At 46.2% G+C, this 18,838-nt stretch overlaps 1 protein-coding gene, 1 long non-coding RNA gene and 7 other non-coding genes across 16 annotated transcripts in view; 1 reads left to right on the forward strand and 8 right to left on the reverse strand.

The window, feature by feature from the left end:
* Nucleotides 1-1,776: 1,776 nt before the first annotated feature.
* LOC101041461 (uncharacterized) lies at nucleotides 1,777-5,320 on the reverse strand. Of its 6 annotated transcripts, XR_012518185.1 has the most exons (10): nucleotides 4,869-5,319; nucleotides 4,583-4,666; nucleotides 4,340-4,390; nucleotides 3,976-4,008; nucleotides 3,515-3,561; nucleotides 3,288-3,322; nucleotides 3,038-3,076; nucleotides 2,610-2,651; nucleotides 2,347-2,377; nucleotides 1,777-2,222 (listed from the first exon to the last, which is right to left on the reverse strand). It is a non-coding gene; the product is annotated as an uncharacterized LOC101041461 (long non-coding RNA). The 6 variants fall into 6 exon arrangements; XR_012518184.1 differs by having other exon boundaries at nucleotides 2,347-2,651; nucleotides 4,869-5,320; XR_012518183.1 differs by having other exon boundaries at nucleotides 2,347-3,076; nucleotides 4,869-5,320.
* On the reverse strand, nucleotides 2,448-2,573 carry LOC120364809 (small nucleolar RNA SNORD22). Its single transcript, XR_005579948.1, has one exon. It is a non-coding gene; the product is annotated as a small nucleolar RNA SNORD22 (small nucleolar RNA).
* On the reverse strand, nucleotides 2,834-2,902 carry LOC120364806 (small nucleolar RNA SNORD31). Its single transcript, XR_005579945.1, has one exon. It is a non-coding gene; the product is annotated as a small nucleolar RNA SNORD31 (small nucleolar RNA).
* Nucleotides 3,154-3,223, reverse strand: LOC120364805 (small nucleolar RNA SNORD30). The gene has a single exon (XR_005579944.1). It is a non-coding gene; the product is annotated as a small nucleolar RNA SNORD30 (small nucleolar RNA).
* Nucleotides 3,396-3,460, reverse strand: LOC120364801 (small nucleolar RNA SNORD29). Its single transcript, XR_005579940.1, has one exon. It is a non-coding gene; the product is annotated as a small nucleolar RNA SNORD29 (small nucleolar RNA).
* Nucleotides 4,078-4,152, reverse strand: LOC120364802 (small nucleolar RNA SNORD28). The gene has a single exon (XR_005579941.1). It is a non-coding gene; the product is annotated as a small nucleolar RNA SNORD28 (small nucleolar RNA).
* Nucleotides 4,461-4,532, reverse strand: LOC120364803 (small nucleolar RNA SNORD27). The gene has a single exon (XR_005579942.1). It is a non-coding gene; the product is annotated as a small nucleolar RNA SNORD27 (small nucleolar RNA).
* On the reverse strand, nucleotides 4,743-4,815 carry LOC120364804 (small nucleolar RNA SNORD26). The gene has a single exon (XR_005579943.1). It is a non-coding gene; the product is annotated as a small nucleolar RNA SNORD26 (small nucleolar RNA).
* Nucleotides 5,321-5,473: 153 nt separating the features above from the next.
* SLC3A2 (solute carrier family 3 member 2) overlaps nucleotides 5,474-18,838 on the forward strand; it is a 40,505-nt gene continuing 27,140 nt past the window's right edge. The window contains exons 1-3 of one of the 3 annotated variants that reach the window (XM_039470778.2): nucleotides 5,475-5,850; nucleotides 16,000-16,092; nucleotides 16,661-16,753. In XM_039470778.2, coding sequence (XP_039326712.1) covers nucleotides 5,739-5,850; nucleotides 16,000-16,092; nucleotides 16,661-16,753 — 298 coding nt within the window. In that variant the 5' untranslated portion in view covers nucleotides 5,475-5,738. Of the gene's footprint in view, nucleotides 5,851-15,999; nucleotides 16,093-16,660; nucleotides 16,754-18,838 lie in introns of all 3 variants that reach the window. The other 2 variants (XM_074401611.1, XM_039470779.2) reach the window with 2 other exon arrangements.

Raw genomic sequence — 18,838 nt, forward strand, 5'->3', positions numbered from 1 at the left:
ATTGTAGTCCGAGTCATTAATGTACAGAAGAAATGTGAGGAGCCAGGCAGGCTTCAATCATCCTGGCCTCCATTTCTCCATATTGTCCCAGTCTCAAGCAATTCTGGTGCCTCAGCTTCCCAAGTAGCTGGGATTACAGGCATGGGCCACTATGCCTGGCTAATTTTTTTTTTTTTTGAGACAGAGTTTCGCTTGTTACCCAGGCTGGAGTGCAATGGCACCATCTTGGCTCTGCAACCTCCGCCTCCTGGGTTCAGGCAATTCTCCTGCCTCAGCCTCCCGAGTAGCTGGGATTACAGGCACGCGCCACCATGCCCAGCTGATGTTTTGTATTTTTAGTAGAGACGGGGTTTCACTATGTTGACCAGGGTGGTCTCCATCTCTTGACCTCGTGATCCACCCGCCTGGGCCTCCCAATGTGCTGGGATTAGAGGCGTGAGCCACCGCGCCCAGCCGCCTGGCTAATTTTTTGAGGCAGAGTTTCATTTTTGTTCCCCAGGATGGAGTGCAGTGGTGTCATCTCGGCTTACAAAAAACAAAAACGGGGCCGGGCGCGGTGGCTCACGCCTATAATCCCAGCAATTTGGGAGGCCCAGGTGGGTGGATCACGAGCTGAGATCGAGACCATCTTGGTGAACATGGTGAAATCCCGTCTCTACTAAAAACACAAAAATTGGCCGGGCGCGGTGGCTCAAGCCTGTAATCCCAGCACTTTGGGAAGCCGAAGCGGGTGGATCACGAGGTCAAGAGATCGAGACCAGCCTGGTCAACATGGTGAAACCCCGTCTCTACTAAAAATACAAAAAATTAGCTGGGCATGGTGGCGTGTGCCTGTAATCCCAGCTACTCAGGAGGCTGAGGCAGGAGAATTGCCTGAACCCAGGAGGCGGAGGTTGCGGTGAGCCGAGATCGTGCCATTGCACTCCAGCCTGGGTTAACAAGAGCAAAACTTCGTCTCAAAAAAAAAAAAAAAAACCACACACAAAAATTAGCTGGGCATGGTGGCGCATGCCTGTAGTCCCAGCTACTCGGGAGGCTGAGGCAGAATTACTTGAACCCAGGAGGTGGAGGTTGCAGTGAGCCGAGATCATGCCATTGCACTCCAGCCTGGGTGAAACTGCCACCTCAAAAAAACCGGCCAGAGAAGGGCGAAGTGGCTCAGGCCTGTAATCCTAGCACTTTGGGGAAGCTGAGGTGGATCACCTGATGTCAGGAGGTCAAGATCAGCCTATCATGGTGAAACCCCATCTTGAAAAAAAAAAAAAGGGCCAGATTCAGGTGTCTGTAATTCCAGCACCCAGCACTTTCAGAGGCAGAGGTGGGTTAACTGCTTGAACTGAGGAGTTCGAGAGCAGCCTGGGTAACATGGTGGAACTGTCTCTACGAAATATACAAAATTAGCTGGGCATGCTGGTGTGCACCTGTGGTCCCAGCTATTCAGGAAGCTGAGGTGGTAGAATCACTGGTGCCCAAGGTGCAGTGAGCCATGATCACACAAGTGTTCTCCAGCCTGGGTGAGAGCATGAGCATCTGAAAAAATTGAGAGCTGTTGACCTAACCATATATAACTCTACCCCACAGTATCCACAGGTTGGCACTGTTCCTATGCTCTCCCTTCTTTCCCAAGATCAGTGAAAAAGCAGTATTTGGGAGGTGGGAAGGTTACTTGAGGTTAGGACAAATCCTGGCCAGCCTGGCAAACACGGTGAGATAACCACCTCTACTGTAGTCCCAGCCCCAGCTGCTAACAAAGGAGATGCAAAAAAACAAAACCAAACCTCAGGACTAAGTATTTTATTATTTTCACCAACAACCAATAGAGTAACAGAAATTGAAATCGACAGCAACTGAAAGCAACTTGTTCACATTATGGTGCGGCCATGACACCCAAACCCCACAAGCTTTTCATTCAAGATTGCTTCAGTGGTGTACATCTAGGGAATAAGTCCCTTAAGTACGCTGATAAATTAAGCTCCTTGAATGCTGCCTTGGGTTAGGAAATCCAGTATTAGGCAGATTGCCTAATGAAGCTGGGTAAAACCCAGTTAAAACAGCCAACTTTCAGGGCTGACTTCCTTGTGCCCAGGTAGAGCCACCCAAAAGCATGATTTACAGTAAGGCTTAAAACATGAGCGGAAGACTAAAATGACAGTATGTAAACTTCAACAGCCAAGTTGTCCAAGGACTTGGAAAATTCACCTTCTAGTGTTCAAGAGAGATTCCTGCAGAGGAAAAAAAAGTTACTGGATTGAAAAATACAAATCAATAGAGTATTTAACATCATGTAACCTAAGAGCTTATTAAAGGCTATTTTAAAACCAGTTAAATATTTAATCAGATACCTACCACTTATATATACCTTGTTCTTTACTTGGACCTGAAAAAAATAAAACCAATGTTTTCAGTAAGTGATGATTACTCCCTTTCTCTGCACAGAAATATTTATGGTCCCTCAGACAGTTCCTTCTGGAACAAATCTTCCTCTTCTCCCCCAGCCAGTCCCAGTGGGTTCACCTTTACAGGCTCTGGGACTAGGACAGAGAGTAAGACATGTGGAAGTTTCTTCATTGGGAAATTTTAGCTTAGCCCAACTTATTAGGTCTACTCACCTATAACTTCAGTTTGGAAGTGAGCAGAAACATCTAGTTTTCCTGCGAAATCAAGAAAAAGTTTTGAGAGACTTTCATTTTATCATCTTTCCAGTGATCTGTTGCTTGCCAGAAGGTTTCAGTGCACATTTTACGGGAAGCACTTAGGCCAAGAAACTTACTGGCTATAAAGAAGGCCTCCTCAATTAACTTCGAATTTTTAGAATGTCATTGCAAAGCAGGCTCACAGCTCAGAAAACACCATTCAGTCACACTGATCAGACTGGGGCGGTATTCAACTCATCACTGGTGAGCAGGACCTCACTGGTGTTCAATTGATTAAAGATTTTGGGTTAGGCAAGTAATGCCTGTACACATTCATCCAGAACACAGTTCTATCACACACAAAAATCACAGCCATTGATGGTAGCCATTGCAAAGGCATTTACCTGAAATTCCCCTTGGGCTGTAGAGAGAAGGTGCAGGCCCTGAAGGGAAGAATACCTAGTCAGTAACGTCTTTGATACCCTGCACCAAGTTGTTCCCACCCAAGTTATCATTCCTAGGAAATCAGATTTTAGAGTCTCAACAGCAAGTTATCAGCCGAACGAGATTCTATTTAAGTCATCACAGAGGCCTAAAAAGGCACTTTTTCTTGCTCTATATGCTGAATGTACTCAATACAGTGAAATCACTCACCTTTCGGCCCAAAAGCAGGTTATTGGTAACAGCACCTAGAGAAAAACAAGTCTGTGAACAAAAGATTCCTCAGACATATGGTGACCTCTCACTCCCTTGCATTCTCAAGTTTCTCAGGTGTTCATGTGTTTTCACTGCCAGTCATAGTGAGCTAGTTTGATTCATCATAGAAACTTCCTACTTGGTGGTATAAGCTGCAAGTAACAACAACAAAAAAATCAACTAACCTCTCTGCTTCGAAGGCTTTTCAATGGTAAATAGCAACAAACTGCTCCTAAAAAAAAAAAAAAATTCAATTAGCTAATTATCCCCAAACAGCTAAAACTATTAGTTATGGTTGCTAGGGACAAGCTAAGAAAAGGTAACCAAATGCCCCAGACAGTTCCTTATGGAACAAGCTTTCATGCTCTCTTCCAGTCAACACTGGTGGGTTCACAATTTGTTCCCAAGCTTTAACGTGGGGTGGGGGGGCGCGGGGGTAAGGCTGAACCCTGGAGAAAGCTACAACTGAAAAGCATTTGTCTGATCCTGGGTAGTGGGTATCTGAGAGAAAAAAGGGGAGGCTTTGAAAGATCACTACAGAGAACAAGAGAAGCCAGCAAACTTTATGGGTTAAGCAGCCTTTGGAAACAAGTATCAAGATGGCCAAGTTGGATAATAGACTCACACAATTCGAAAAGCAACTTACTGTAAGATAGAAGCAGACTATCAGCAGGACTACCTGGAAAGGACAGCAAATTAGTTATTTTAAGGTATTAGGATGGAACGAAGCTTCCTCATCAACAACAACTGCCATCAGAACTCTAACATGCTATTAACTTTTGTACCTCACAGAACATCAGCTCATCAATTCAAATCATCTGACAGTAATGTGATATGTGGATGAGGGAAACACGCACCCTTAGTACGTACTGGGCTGCCTTCTCCCTCTCCAGAAAATCATTTCAAGAGAAACAAGATGGAAGGCGACAAAAAGCAGTATTTCTTCCGCCGACCACTTTCCTCTTGTAAACATTTAGAGATGACATCCCCCAATTACTTTGGATAATTACCTGTATTCACCCTGGGAGGCATCTGAATTCCTCAGGATAGACTGTGAGATGCTGCAAACAGAGGAAGGCATTTTATGAACCTAAAAATAGCCACTCGAAAACACCGGAAGACCTCTGGCCCACTTCTCAGTCGTAAGATGACATCACTTTTAAGTTCAGCCATATGCTTGTCGTTTTGCGTTCATCACGGAGTGGTTATCTAGCAAGGTGTCCTCCGTAATAGCATAAACCAGGTAAACCTACCTGGAGCATTACTGTAACGTTGGCTTTGCCGAAAGATGGGTCTTGTCCCGTTTCTTCACCAGTAAGCTCTTGTGGGCTGAACATCTGCAAAATAACACCCTTCAGTAACACCTCAGAATGAATTCAGTAGGCCCCTGACGTTTGTTGCTTATAGTACAGTGCTACTCAGAAATGTGTTTTCTCCACTAATCCATCAGAAAGAGAGAGTTCAGTTAGTAAAATCATCCCCGTAGCGACTTCCACACACACAAACAGCAGAGACTAAGAAATGGCCATAAAAACTTACTGTAACGATAGATTTCTTTTCGACTCAAACGTGCGCGTAAACCCTGCAAACGAGAGCCCAAGACGACATTATGTCAGCACAGGGTTATTTCCAAAACGCTATTTTCAGAAGCGACGGCTAAGTAGGAGGTTTGCAGGGCCCGTCTCCTCAGAGTTAACTTATCCTCACGGAGCTCAGTACAGGTCTGTGAAATGTTCCTCATCATAGAGAGGGCCACCTGCACCGCCCGCCAACGCCATTTTGTCCTTCATAAAGGCCCGATGCTGCTTTGAAGCCTCGAGGCCAAGCCCAAGACCTCAACGGCCCGTCATCCTGGCCAGACAGCTACAACACAGAAGGTATTGCGCGTGCTATGCTGTATTCGCATAACGTACAAAAACACCAAACACTTAAGACCTACGAAACCTACAGAGACACTCACCTAACCAAGTGCAGCAATGAGACCGACGAGAGCGCCGAGAGACGCTTAAATATCTTCCCGCAGAGGCCCACGGGATTTGTGGGTGGGGCAATGGAAGCGCACGCGCATACGTTGACTGCCTGCGACCCCGGGGAGTTGTGGGTAGAGAGATCCGGGGCAGGGGGGCGTGGACAAAGCGCTACCTGAACTTGCCGCGCGAAAAAGGCGCGCATGCGCCCTACAGAAGCGCGCTCGCTCACCTACCGCATTGCGGCTTAGCTTTCTGTCCCGGTGCACGTGGCTGGAGCGGTGAGATCACTGCTTCACTCCGATCCTGGGCTGCCGGTCGGATCCGAGCTTCGACAATCTAAGCTCGCGCCGATCCTGGACTGACGGTCGGATCTGAGCACCCTGTTCTGAGCTCCCCTTTGCCCACACACACCTTAAACCGGTGTGCAGGATCCGCCTCCATGGAACCACAGCCTCCTGAAGCCTTGACGAACGTCGTCTCGGTTCCGAGCCAGCAGCCCAGCTCACATTCGGAGGCTGGTGTCCAGGCTCTCAGCGCGGGGGACGACTCAGGTACTGGATCCCGGGCTAAGCTCAGGTGGAGGTCCCCTTTCGTGGAGCCATTTCGGGAGCGTTAAGTCAGGGCGTAAGTGCTCCACTGAAGACAGGATCTGATTTTTTCCTAACTGGCCCCCGATGTCCTGCATCCTGGTGAGTTTTCTTTAGATCTTGGACTACTACGGGCCAACGTTAGCTAACATTTGTGGAGCACCTTTTTTTTTTTTTTTTTTTTTTTTTTTTTTTGTTGTTGTTGTTGTTGTTGTTTTGAGACAGAGTGTCGCTCTGTTTCCCAGTCTGGAATGCAGTGGGGGATCTCGGCTCACTGCAACCTCCGCCTCCCGGGTTCAAGCGATTCTCCCACTTCAACCTCCCGAGAATCGGGGACTACAGGCGCATGCCACCACGCCCGTCTAATTTTTGGTAGTTTTAGTAGAGATGGGGTTTCACCGTGTTACCCATGCTGGTCTCCATTTCCTGACTCGTGATGAGCCCACCTCGGCCTCCCAAAGTGTTGGGATTACAGGCGTGAGCCACTGCGCCGGGCCAATGGTTCCTCTTTTTAAGCAAACCATATGAATCTGTTAATCCACAAAATCTTGAGCTAGGTGGGATGACAACCCCCATTTTATAGAAGCCGAACCTTAAAGAGCTGCGGCAGTGCTGCCTGCTGCACCTCCTGTCTGATCAGAGTGGTTGCAGTCAGCTTATAGAGACCGTCAGCATTAGTTCAGTCGTTTGTGGTAAACACCTACGTGTACAAGCACACTTTATAAACATTTTTCCCCCCCATACGGTGTCTCCCTCTGCTGCCCAGGCTGTAGTGCGTTGGAGCGATCTCGGTTCACTGCATCCGCCTCCCAGGTTCAAGCGTTTCTCCTGCCTCAGCCTCGCGAGTAGCTGGGATAACAGGCGCCCGCCATCATGCCTGACTAATTTTTGTATTTTTAGTAGAGACGGGGTTTCACCATGTTGGCCAGGCTGGTTTCGATCTCTTGACCTCAGGTGATCTGCCCGCCTCGGCCTCCCAAAGTGCTGGAATTACAGGCGTGAGCCACCGCTCCTGGCCCAGAATATTTTATTTTTAAACTTGTGGAGATGGGGTCTCATTATGTTAGCCAGGCTGTGCTTTACTACTTTTACATCACTCAGTTCTGTTCTCAAGATAGTTGGGGGGTGAGGGCAAGCAAATACACAGGAAACAAATGGAATAATTGGGCGCTGTTTCTCATCCCTCATCTGGCCCAATTTTCTCTCTCTTGGGGACACTTCCCATGCATACCCCAGGGGAACATTGACACTGCATAAATGCTGAGGGAACTGCAGTTTGAACGAAGTTATTTTAGACTGGAATAAGTTTATTCACTAATCATTAAGTGCTTGTTCTGTGCATGATAAAACATATGGGGGAAAGATAAGACACTCTGCTCTCTAGGAGATTTTCATCTGTTGGGAAATTAGGATTTGAGTACAAGTAGCCTAAGTCGGGGACTGAAAAGTTGTAGCAAAATAGACAGAAAATGAGATAGGCCTGGTGTTTGGCTCAGCACTTAGTTTTTTTTTTTTTTTTTTTGAGATGGAGTTTTGCTCTTGTCTCCCAGGCTGGAGTGCAATGACAAAATCTCAGCTCACTGCAATCTCCAGCCCCCTGAGTTCAAGCAGTTCTCCTGCTTCTGCCTCCTGAGTAGCCGAGATTACAGGCACCCACCACAACACTCAACTAATTTTTTCTTTTTAAGTAGAGACAGGGTTTTACCATTTGGCCAGGCTGGTCTCGAACTCCTGACCTCAGGTGATCCTCCCACCTTTTCCTCCCGAAATGCTGGGATTACTGGTTTGAGTCACCAGGCCCGGCCTGGATCAGCATTTTGGGAGGCAAGGCTGGAGGATCTCTTGAGCCCAAAAGTTGAAGACCAGCCTAAGCAACATAGTGAAAACTCATCTCTACGAAGGGGGAAAAAAAAGAAAAGAAAAAATTAGCCAGGAGTGGTGGTGCATGCTTGTAGCCCCAGCTACTTGGGAGGCTAAGGTGGGAGGATTGCTTGAGCCCAGGAGGTTGAGGCTGCAGGTGAGCTGTGATCCAGCCACTGCACTGCACTCCAACTTGGATGACAGAGTGAGACCTTGTGTCAAAAAACAAAAGACAAAGTGGGACAGATAAACTATGGGAAATCAAGATGGCCCAGAGTGGGCAGACAAGGCTGGGGAGGTTTTGTGTGGGAATGGCAGTTGGGAAATGCTTTATAGAGTGTCTGAGCCTGCAAGGGTAGATAGATAGACAGACTTGGGAGGGGAATTCTAGTTAAAGAAACACTTTGAGCACGGGCTTGGTGCTAGGAAAAGAAGGAAGTATATGGATATAATTCATGAAAGATGGGCAAAAGGGGAGAACTAGAATATAAAACTGGAAAGTATTTCCTGGGGAAAGCCAGATAAGCAGGAGCTTGCATGCAAAGCTAAATCATTTGAATTATTGATAGAAAAAAACCAGGGAGAGTTTTTAAGTAGGAAGGTGATAAAACGTGGGTGGATATGATGGAGACAAGGAAATAAATTAGATTGCCATAGTAGCTTAGGCAAGAAGATTCAATACTAGTAAGTGTAACGGCAGTGGAAATGGAAAAGAGGGGATTTAGATAGGGGGTCTCCAACTCACTTTTAGAAATCAGGTAACTAATGTGGGTAAGGGAAATGAACTGAGTTGGGACTCTGGTGAACTGGGCAAGCCCTTTCACTGCTGCAGCTGATTGTTGCTTTGTGACCATATTGTCTCTGTGTGATCAGATAGTCACAGTTTTCAAGAGAATCCAGAAGTCCATAATAGTGTATTTACTCATTTTAAAATGTTGAATTTAAAATTTTTGGCTGGGCGTTGGTGGCTCACACCTGTAATCCTGGCACTTTGGGAGGCTGAAGTGGGTGGGTCACCTGAGTCTCAAAGACAAACAAATAAGAAAACCCAAATATGCCTGTGGCCAAAGGTGCCCAATGATTGTGAATTTGCAACCATTGTGTAGTGACCTAGAATTCACTAGAAAAGAGGGTATTAAAAAAAAATAAAGTAGGCCAGGTGTGGTGTCTCAAGCCTGTAATTCCAGCAGTTTGGGAGGCTGAGGCAGGTGGATCACCTGAGGTCTGGAGTTCAAGACCAGCCAGGGCAATATGGTGAAAACACTGTCTCTACTAAAAATACAAAAATTAGCTCGACATGGTGGCATGTGTGTGTAATCCCATCTACTCAGGAGACTGAGGCATGAGAATTGCTTGAACCCGGGAGGTGGAGGTTGCATTGAGCTGAGATTGTGCCATTGCACTCTAGCCTGGGCAACAAACGGAGTGAGACTGTCTCAAAAACAAAAAAACAAATCCCTGCTTGTGACAGGGCCAGTGGCTCACCTCTGTAATCCCAGCATTTTGGGAGGCCAAGGGGAGAGGGTCCCTTGAGGGCCAGAGGTTTGAGACCAGCCTGGGCAACACAGTAAGATGAAACCCCCATCTCTACAGGAAAAAAAGTCCTGCCTTCCTATCACCACTCCTTCCCCAAGCCTAATCTGCCACTTCCCACCCACAGTAAACGCCCTGGGGTTTGATTTTATCTAGGTAAATCATCCCATTATCTTTATTGTCTAGCAGAATACAATTTGCAAATAGGACTCAATATACACTTATTAGTTATCTACATAAGTTTTTTTTTTTCAGTTTGCCTCTTTCTGTTGGGAAGGCTGTAAATTTTTAAATGATCTTTTCCCAGCAAATTCATTTACTGTCCTACCTTACCAAATGATTTTGCTCTTAAAGAGAGGGCTGGAAAGTTTGTTCAAAGAGCAACCCTGCCCCCACCTGGCAGCAGGAGGGAATGCCTCAATTAATAGAGGAGACGGATATGCAAATTCCCTCCCAGTGCTTGGCAGGGAACTGGGAGACAGTAAGTCAGGACCATGGAGAAAATGTTTAAGTTCAGTTTTTCTTTTCTTTCTTTCTTTCTTTTTTTTTTTTTTTTGAGACAGAGTCTCACTCTATCACCCAGGCTGGAGTACAGTGGTGTGAAGTGGTGTGATCTCAGCTCACTGCGACCTCTGCCTCCCAGGCTGAAGCGATTCTCTTGCCTCTGCTTCCTGAGTAGCAGGCACCTGCCACCACACCCGGCTACTTTTCATATTTTAGTAGGGACAGGGTTTTGCTATGTTGGACAGGCTGGTCTTGAACTCCTGACCTCAAGTGATCCTCTTGCCTTGGCTTCCCAAAGTGCTGGGATTACAGGCCTGAGCCATCACGGCGGGCCTCCATTTCTTTTCTTTTTATTTTATTTTATTTATTTATTTATTTTTTTGAGATGGAGTTTCACTCTTGTTACCCAGGCTGGAGTGCAATGGCGCAATCTCGGCTCACCGCAACCTCCGCCTCCTGGGTTCAGGCAATTCTCCTGCCTCAGCTTCCTGAGTAGCTGGGATTACAGGCACACGCCACCATGCCCAGCTAATTTTTTTGTACTTTGTAGAGACGGGGTTTCACCATGTTGGCCAGGATGGTCTCGGTCTCTTGACCTCGTGATCCACCTGCCTCGGCCTCCCAAAGTGCTGGGATTACAAGCCTGAGCCACCGCGCCCGGCCCTCTTTTCTTTTTAAACTAGGGTCTCACTCTGTCATCTAGGCTGGCATGCCGTATGTGATCACGGCTCGCTGCAGTGTTGAACTCCTGGGCTCAGAGGATCCTCTCAGCTCAGCCTCCTGAATAGGTGGGACTATAGGTATGTGCCATCATATCCAGCTAATTCTTTAATTTTTAGTGCGACACAGTGTTTCACTATGGTTCCCAGGGTGGTCTCCAGCTCCTGGGCTCAAGCAACCAAAGTCCTGGGAAACAGGTATAAACCACTGTATCTGGCCCAAAAGAAATCGAATAGAATTTCCTGGGTTGTGGAAGAGTGTGACATTGAGGTGGTCTTCCAGGCAAGAGGTGCTTTTACAACCGTGGTAGGTAACATGAGTGTTTGGGCTACCTGCTCGTGCAATCTACTAATGTTTTCTGCTTCTGCTTTTAGCTTCATCCTGGTATACCATTTCCATCTTTATGTCTGACTAAAGGATCTGCCTGACTTTATGACTTGATAGGTTTGACAAAACCGAATCCTTAATGGGGCTGTTCTGGATGCTTCATAGTCAAGATTTCCAGTAACACCCCGGTGCTGTTTCTCAAAAGGCATCTACTTCTCTGCTTTGGACAGCTTGGCCTTGCTCCAGAATCTCAGGGACTTGCATTGTGCTTTTGCCATAGGTGCTTGCCTTAAGTTCTACACTGCATCTTTTTTTTTCACTGCTGATACTGTCAACCCCCCAGGATCTGCTGGATTGCATGGTTTAAGTGGTAAGGCCCTTTACTGCTCAAGAGTTTGATTCAAAGTTAGCAGCTCACCCAGTATGTGGGCTGGAGATATTTCTAGGTATGGATGTGATAAGACACCACACCCATGCGTCCTTTGTTCCTGTAATGGTAGCACTGATCTCAGTCCCTCTGCAGGATGTGATAGTGCTTTTGATTTACTATCAGGGCCAAAGAGAGGGGGAGTTTTAGAGATCTCTGTCTCACTATGATACCTCTTACCTCTTAGACCTAGGACCCAGTGTGATTACTTCAACTCCGAAATATATCCTGTTAAATACTTGTGTTTTTTTTTTTTTGAGATGGAGTCTCGCTCCGTGTGGCCAGGCTAGAGTACAGTGGTGTGATCTCAGCTCACTACAACCTGTTTCCTGGGTTCAAGTGATTCTCCTGCCTCAGACTCCCTAGAAGCTGGGATAACAGGCATGTACCACCACGCCCAGCTAATTTTTGTATTTTTAGTAGAGATGGGTTTCACCATGTTGGCCAGGATGATCTTGATCTCTTGACCTTGTGATCTACCCGCCTCAGCCTCCCAAAGTGCTGGGATTACAGGTGTGAGCCACCGTGCACAGCCCTTTTAATTTTTTTTTTTTTGAGATGGAGTGAGCTGGCTTGCAGTGGCGCCGTCTGGGCTCACTGCAATTTCCACCTCCCGAGTTCTTGGGCCTCAACCTCCCAAGCAGCTGAGACTCCAGGTATGCACCACCATGCCCGGCTAGTTTTTGTTTGTTTGTTTTTTGAGACAGAGTCCCACTGTGTTGCCCAGGCTGGAGTGCAGTGGCATGATCTAGGCTCACTGCAACATCTGCCTCCCAGGTTCAAGCAACTCCTCTCCTGCCTCAGTCTCCCACCCCCAGCCCCCATTTAAACACGTAGAACTGAGGAAATCCACTAGTAATGGGTCAATGGACAAGCAGACGTACAGTGAGCTCTGTTTTGGCTAGGACTTGAGTTACTGCCTGACATCTGTAAGTCCCCAGGCTAATGCAGGGATTATGATGATGCTTTGGGTTTTGAGGTCTCATTGTCAGCTCAGATCTTGTGCCCCAGATCCTGAAAGTGTCTAGGCATTTCCCTTTACCCAGGGTACAGTTACCTGAGTAGGTGATATGTTGACGGTCTCACTTTGGGGCGGAATTGGGGGAATTGTTCAAAGAGCAACCCTGCCCCCACCTGGCAGCAAGAGGGACTGCTTCAATTAATAGAGGGGAAGGATATGCAAGTTAATGGAGAAGGATATGCAAATTTCCTCCCAGTTTTAGCATACTTTCCTAGGGATTTGGGCACTTCTTCAGTAATTGAGTTTTGGGTATGAAAGTTGGCTCAGCTGGGCACGGTGGCTCACACCTATAATCCCAGCACTTTGGGAGATGTGGGCAGATCACTTGAGGTCAGGAGTTTGAGACCTGGCCTCAACATGGCGAAAACCCATAATCTACTAAAAATACAAATATTAGCTGGGCTTGTGCCTGTAATCCCAGCTACTGGGGAGGCTAAGCAGGAGAGGCACTTGAACCCTGGAGGTGGAGGAGGTTGCAGCAGGGCTAGATTGTGCCACTGCATTCCAGCCTAGGCAACAGAGCAAGATTCTTTTTTTTTTTTTTTTTGAGACGGAGTTTCACTCTTGTTACCCAGGCTGGAGTGCAATGGCGCGATCTCGGCTCACCGCAACCTCCGCCTCCTGGGTTCAGGCAATTCTCCTGCCTCAGCCTCCCGAGTAGCTGGGACTACAGGCACGCGCCACCATGTCCAGCTAATTTTTTGTATTTTTAGTAGAGACGGGGTTTCACCATGTTGAGTGGGATGGTCTCGATCTCTTGACCTCGTGATCCACCTGCCTCGGCCTCCCAAAGTGCTGGGATTACAGGCATGAGCCACTACTCCCGGCCCTTATTTCCCTTTTTTCTTTCAATTTAATTTAAAAAATTAAGACAGTTGTCTCACTATGTTGCTCAGGCTGGTCTCAAACTCCTGGCCACAAACAATCCTCCCACCCCAGCCTTTCAAGGTGCTGGGATTATAGACATGAGCCACCATGCCTGGCCCCTTTTTTCTTTAACATTATGTTTTTGACACATTTTGCATGTCTTTTATGTCTTGGTTCTTTCAGGTTTAGTCATTTCTAGCATTCTAGTTAGAAATTTTCTACAAATTATTTTTCAAATAAACTCAAAATTATTTTTCAAAAAAAAATTTTCTTTCGTGACAAAGTCTTTTGTCGTCCAAGCTGGTGTGTCCACCTTAGCCTCGGCCTCCCAAAGTGCTGGGATTATAGGCATGAGCCACTGTGCCCAGCCCTAATTTTTGTATTTTTAGCAGAGACAGGGTTTCACCATGTTGGCCAGGCTTGTCTCGAACTCCTGACCTCAAGTGATCCACCCACCTTGTCCTCTCAAAGTGCTGGGATTATATTTTTGAGCCACCACGCCCAGCCTGAATTGGCTATTTATTTTTTTATTTTTGTGTATTTATTTATTTTTGAGTTGGAGTCTTGCTCTCTGACCAGGCTGGAGTGCAGTGACACAATCTTGGGTCAATGCAACCTCTGCCTCCCAGGTTCAAGCAATTCCTTGCCTCAGCCTCCTGAGTAGCTGGGATTACAGGTGCTCACCTCTCTGCCCGGCTAATTTTTGTGTTTTTAGTAGAGACAGGGCTTTCGCCATCTTGGCCACTGGTCTTGAACTCCTGACCTTGTAATTCACCTGCCTAGGTCTCCCAAAGTGCTGGGATTACAAGCATGAGCCACTGCGTCCTGCAGTTGTGTGATCTTCGCTCACCACAACCTCTGCCTCCCGGATTCATGTGATTTTCCTGCCTCAGTCTCCCAAGTAGCTGGGATTATGGGCATGTGCCACCACGCCTGGCTAATTTTGTATTTTTTGTAGAGACATGGTTTTTCCATATTGGTCAGGCTGGTCTCGAACACCCGACCTCAGATGATCTGCCCACCTCAGCATCCCAAAGTGTTGGGATTACGGGCGTGAGCCACAGTGTTGGGCCCTATTTTTATTCTGTAATTAGAATAGAATTTCTATCCTGTGATTTTTTTTTTTCCTTGCTGAATTATTGGGCTTTTTCTTACTGATTTTTAGTCATAATTTATGTTTTATCTACTTTGTTGTATTAGTTTCAGATACTATGTCTTCTTTTTTTTTTTTTTTTTTTTTTTGAGACGGAGTTTCGCTCTTGTTACCCAGGCTGGAGTGCAATGGCGCGATCTCGGCTCACCGCAACCTCCGCCTCCTGGGTTCAGGCAATTCTCCTGCCTCAGCCTCCTGAGTAGCTGGGATTACAGGCACGCACCACCATGCCCAGCTATTTTTTTTGTATTTTTAGTAGAGACGGGGTTTCACCATGTTGACCAGGATGGTCTCGATCTCTTGACCTTGTGATCCACCCGCCTCGGCCTCCCAAAGTGCTGGGATTACAGGCTTGAGCCACCGCGCCCGGCCACAGATACTATGTCTTCTATTTGTGGCTCGTCTTTTCAGTTTGTTATGGCAAGTTGTGATGCATAATTTTTTCTCTTTTTATGTTGCACGATTTTTCTTTTTCTTTTTCTTTTTTGTTTGAGATGGGGTCTTGCTCTGTCGTCCAGGTTGGAGCCCAGTGGTGCAATCTCAGCTCACTGCAACCTCTACCTCCCGGATTCAAGCGATTCTTCCACCTCAGTCTCCCGAGTAGCTGGGACTACAGATGTGTGCCACCACGCCCGGCTAATTTTTATGGTGTTTTTTTTTTTTTTTTTTTGAGACGGAGTTTTGCCCTTGTTACCCAGGCTGGAGTGCAATGGCGGGATCTCGGCTCACCGCAACCTCCGCCTCCTGGGCTCAGGCAATTCTCCTGCCTCAGCCTCCTGAGTAGCTGGGATTACAGGCACGTGCCACCATGCCCAGCTAATTTTTTGCACTTTTAGTAGAGACGGGGTTTCACCATGTTGACCAGGATGGTCTCGATCTCTCGACCTCGTGATCCACCCGCCTCAGCCTCCCAAAGTGCTGGGATTACAGGCTTGAGCCACCGCGCCCGGCAATTTTTATGTTTTTAATAGAGTCGGGGTTTCACCATGTTGGCCAGGATGGTCTCATCTCTTGACCTCATGATCCACCCGCCTCGGCCTCCTAAAGTGTTGGCATTAGAGGTGTGAGCCACCTCGCCCAGGCTTATTTGCCTTTTTCTTAATGGTTTATTATTTTTTGAAAATCCTTTGATTTTCTATGGCATCTTAATGGTTTATTCTTTTGTGTCTTCTTAAAAAGCTCTTCATCTGACATCTGAAAGATATTTTCTTCTAAAATTTTTAAATATTTTCTTTTTATATTTAGATTATTTGATTACTTAGAGTATAATTTTGTGATTAAGGTGAAGTAGCGATCTAATTTTTTTTATAGTGCCATTTGTGACTAGTTTATTCTTTCCCCAGTGATTATGTTATCTCTGTCTTTTATTGTTTCAAGTGTGCATGGGTTATTTTTAGGCCCTGTTTTCTGTTGCATTGGTCACTTGCCCATCCCTGTGTTTTTTTTTTTGAGGGGAGACAGAGTCTCACTCTGTTGCCCAGGCTAGAGTGCAATAAGTGCGATCTCGGCTCACCACAACCTCCGCCTCCCAGGTTCAAGCAATTCTCCTGCCTCAGCCTCCTGAGTAGCTATGATTACAGGTGACTGCCACCACACCAGGCTAATTTTTTTTGTAGTTTTAGAAGAGTCGGGTTTCACTATTTTGGCCAGGCTGGTCTTTACCGTACTGTGATTGTTACTTTAGACATTCTTCTTTTGTAGAAATGGTGTCTCACTGTGTTGCCCAGGATGGTCTTGAACTCTTGGCCTCAAGTGATCTTCCTGCCCTGGTTTCCCAGAATGTTGAGATTAAAGGTAATTATTACTTCAGCAAATAATATGCCTGCTACCTGGTAGGACTTGTCCTTTTTTTTTTCCCCCTGAAGGGAAGGGGTTCTGAAGGGACAGATCTGTTTTTTGTTACGGAGTCTTGCTCTGTTGCCCAGGCTGCAGTGCAGTGGTGTAATCTTGACTCACTGCAACCTCTGCGTCCCAGGTTCAAGCAGTTCTCCTGCCTCAGCCTCCCAAGTAGCTGAGATTACAGGCACCTACCACCATGCCCAGCTAATTTTCTGTAGTTTTAGTAGAGAGAGTTTTACCAAGTTGGCCAGCCTGGTCTCAAACTCATGATCTTAGGTGATCTGCCTGCCTCAGACTCCCAATGTGCTGGGATTACGGGCGTGAACCACTGGGCCCAGCCATGTACAGACTGGGTCTGTATTGCCCAGGCTAGTCTCGAATTCTGGCCATACTTTATATGTTATTAATAGTATTAATATTATTATTATTTGTAGGCACTGGGTCTGACTGTGTTGCCCAGGCTGGTCTCAAATTGTGGTCATACTTTATGTATTATTAATGTTATTATTTTCATTATTTGTAGAGACTGAGTCTGACTGTGTTGCCCAGGCTGGTCTCGAATTCTTGGCCTCAAGTGATCCTCCTGCCTCAGCTTTGAAGAATGCTGAGATTACAGGTAACTATAATTTTAGCAAATAACACGGTTGCTCTCTGGTAGGATTTGTCATTAAAAATACAATTTTAGGCCGGGCGCGGTGGCTCAAGCCTGTAATCCCAGCACTTTGGGAGGCCAAGGCGGGTGGATCATGAGGTCGAGAGATCGAGACCATCCTGGTCAACATGGTGAAACCCCGTCTCTACTAAAAATACAAAAAACTAGCTGGGCATGGTGGCGCGTGCCTGTAATCCCAGCTACTCAGGAGGCTGAGGCAGGAGAATTGCCTGAACCCAGGAGGCGGAGGTTGCGGTGAGCCGAGATCGCGCCATTGCACTCCAGCCTGGGTAACAAGAGCGAAGCTCCGTCTCGAAAAAAAAAAAAAAAAATACAATTTTGTTCTTTAAAGATATCTTTACATATTCTTGGCCCTTTTCTCTTGCACATGAATTATAGGATTATCTTATAAAGTTCTCAACATCAGATATTAAGATTTGTTTTAGAATTGTGTTTGGATTTATAGATTGTTTGTGTTGGGAACCAGCCCAACCCTGAAGGAGTGAGAAAGGAAATAAAGACAAAGACACAAGAATAGAATTTTACTGCATGGGTCCAGGGGTCCAGTGCACTCTGGGGGATGATTGGCGCTGAGCTCTGTGCTTCATCTTGAAGGCTGTGGGGAGGGACAGTTGAGGAGGAAGATAGCCCGAGGAAGAGCATGTGTCTGCAGCATTCAATAGCAAAGGTGGTTCTCCTAAGAAATGCTTACTAAAGACAGTGAGGTTTTACAACCCATTATCTATCCAGGTGTTTAGGCAAGAGGTGCAGTGTATATGGCGCCATAAGGTCTGGACACACTGTGCATCAAGGGGCTTTTATCTCCCGAGCATCACGGACACAGAGCAATAGGAATTGCTTCATGTTCTGAGAACGTAGGCAGAGCCTGTGGCGTTCCTGTGATCTCTGCCCTGTAAGGCCGTCTGGCAGAGGTTGTGTTACTTCCCAGAGTGTTTTGCATAAGCTCCCTTTTGGAGATCCTTGCACAAACTCTATGTTGGGAGGAGTTGTGGGACCAAAGCAGATTTTTCTGCTCTGCAACCACACAGAGTGTTCCGCGATTACCGGGCGCTCTCAGATGGTCTTCACCAGAGGCCTCCTGTTACCTCTGGATCTCTGCTTTTATTTTACTGCACCATAGTTTGGATATGATCTGTGGCACAAATCTCAGTGTATAAAAAGCAAAGCAAGCTTGTAATCATTTAGCTATAAGTAACACAGGTCTGCCTCCGGCCATCTCTTCCCACGTCTCCTCCCTTTTTAGCTAAGAGGGCAAGAGCTATCCTTTGGTTGTCTCTCCTGCATCGGTAGACTAAAACCAGACAAAATAAACAGACACCGGCTAAAACAAATTAGCAATTGTGGATCCTCCAAGAGTTTTAACCCATTTGATAGGATTGAGGCCGGAAAGCTCATCTGTAGCTCATTCCAATATATCAGCTGCAGGTAAAACATTTAAATGAATCTGTGAGGCCTGAAAAATCTGTTCCTTTAATTTGGGAATGTCCAATGTTAAATTGTCCTTGTTCCCTAGTGTCTCCTTACTTGTTCCCAATCATGTTCATTAGAATTATAAGTATGGGAAGTAATTAGATGTGTTCCAATCACAATTCAACTGTGATCTGTGTTCTCAGCTCATTATTCGATCTCCCATCCGAATTACAGTCTGTCAAAGATCATTAATTTGATTTGCCAATTTTTGATCAATTCTTGTTTGAGAATTCCAAAGCCTAGAAGAATTTTTCTGCCAAAGATCCACACAGTGAGCAGTTTGAACTGAGGTGTGCAGAGCTACTCCTGTAACTGCAGCAGTAGCTGTCACGGCTGTAATTCCTGTAATAGCAATTAGTGGAAATATGAATCATTTTGATCGATTTAACACTCCTGTTAGTATCTCTGATAATATGTACTGAAGGAGAGGCTTCCCGTGGTCGGTTAAGGTTTGCTGGAATCCATACTCTTTCCCTGGCTCTGACTAGTAGAAAACTATTTTCAAGATTAAATGTTGAATCATGCAAGTCAACAATTTACAGTTTTCACAGATAAGGG

This window comes from Saimiri boliviensis, chromosome 6 (genome assembly GCF_048565385.1).
Source record: "Saimiri boliviensis isolate mSaiBol1 chromosome 6, mSaiBol1.pri, whole genome shotgun sequence".
In the NCBI taxonomy this organism is placed as follows: domain Eukaryota; kingdom Metazoa; phylum Chordata; class Mammalia; order Primates; family Cebidae; genus Saimiri; species Saimiri boliviensis.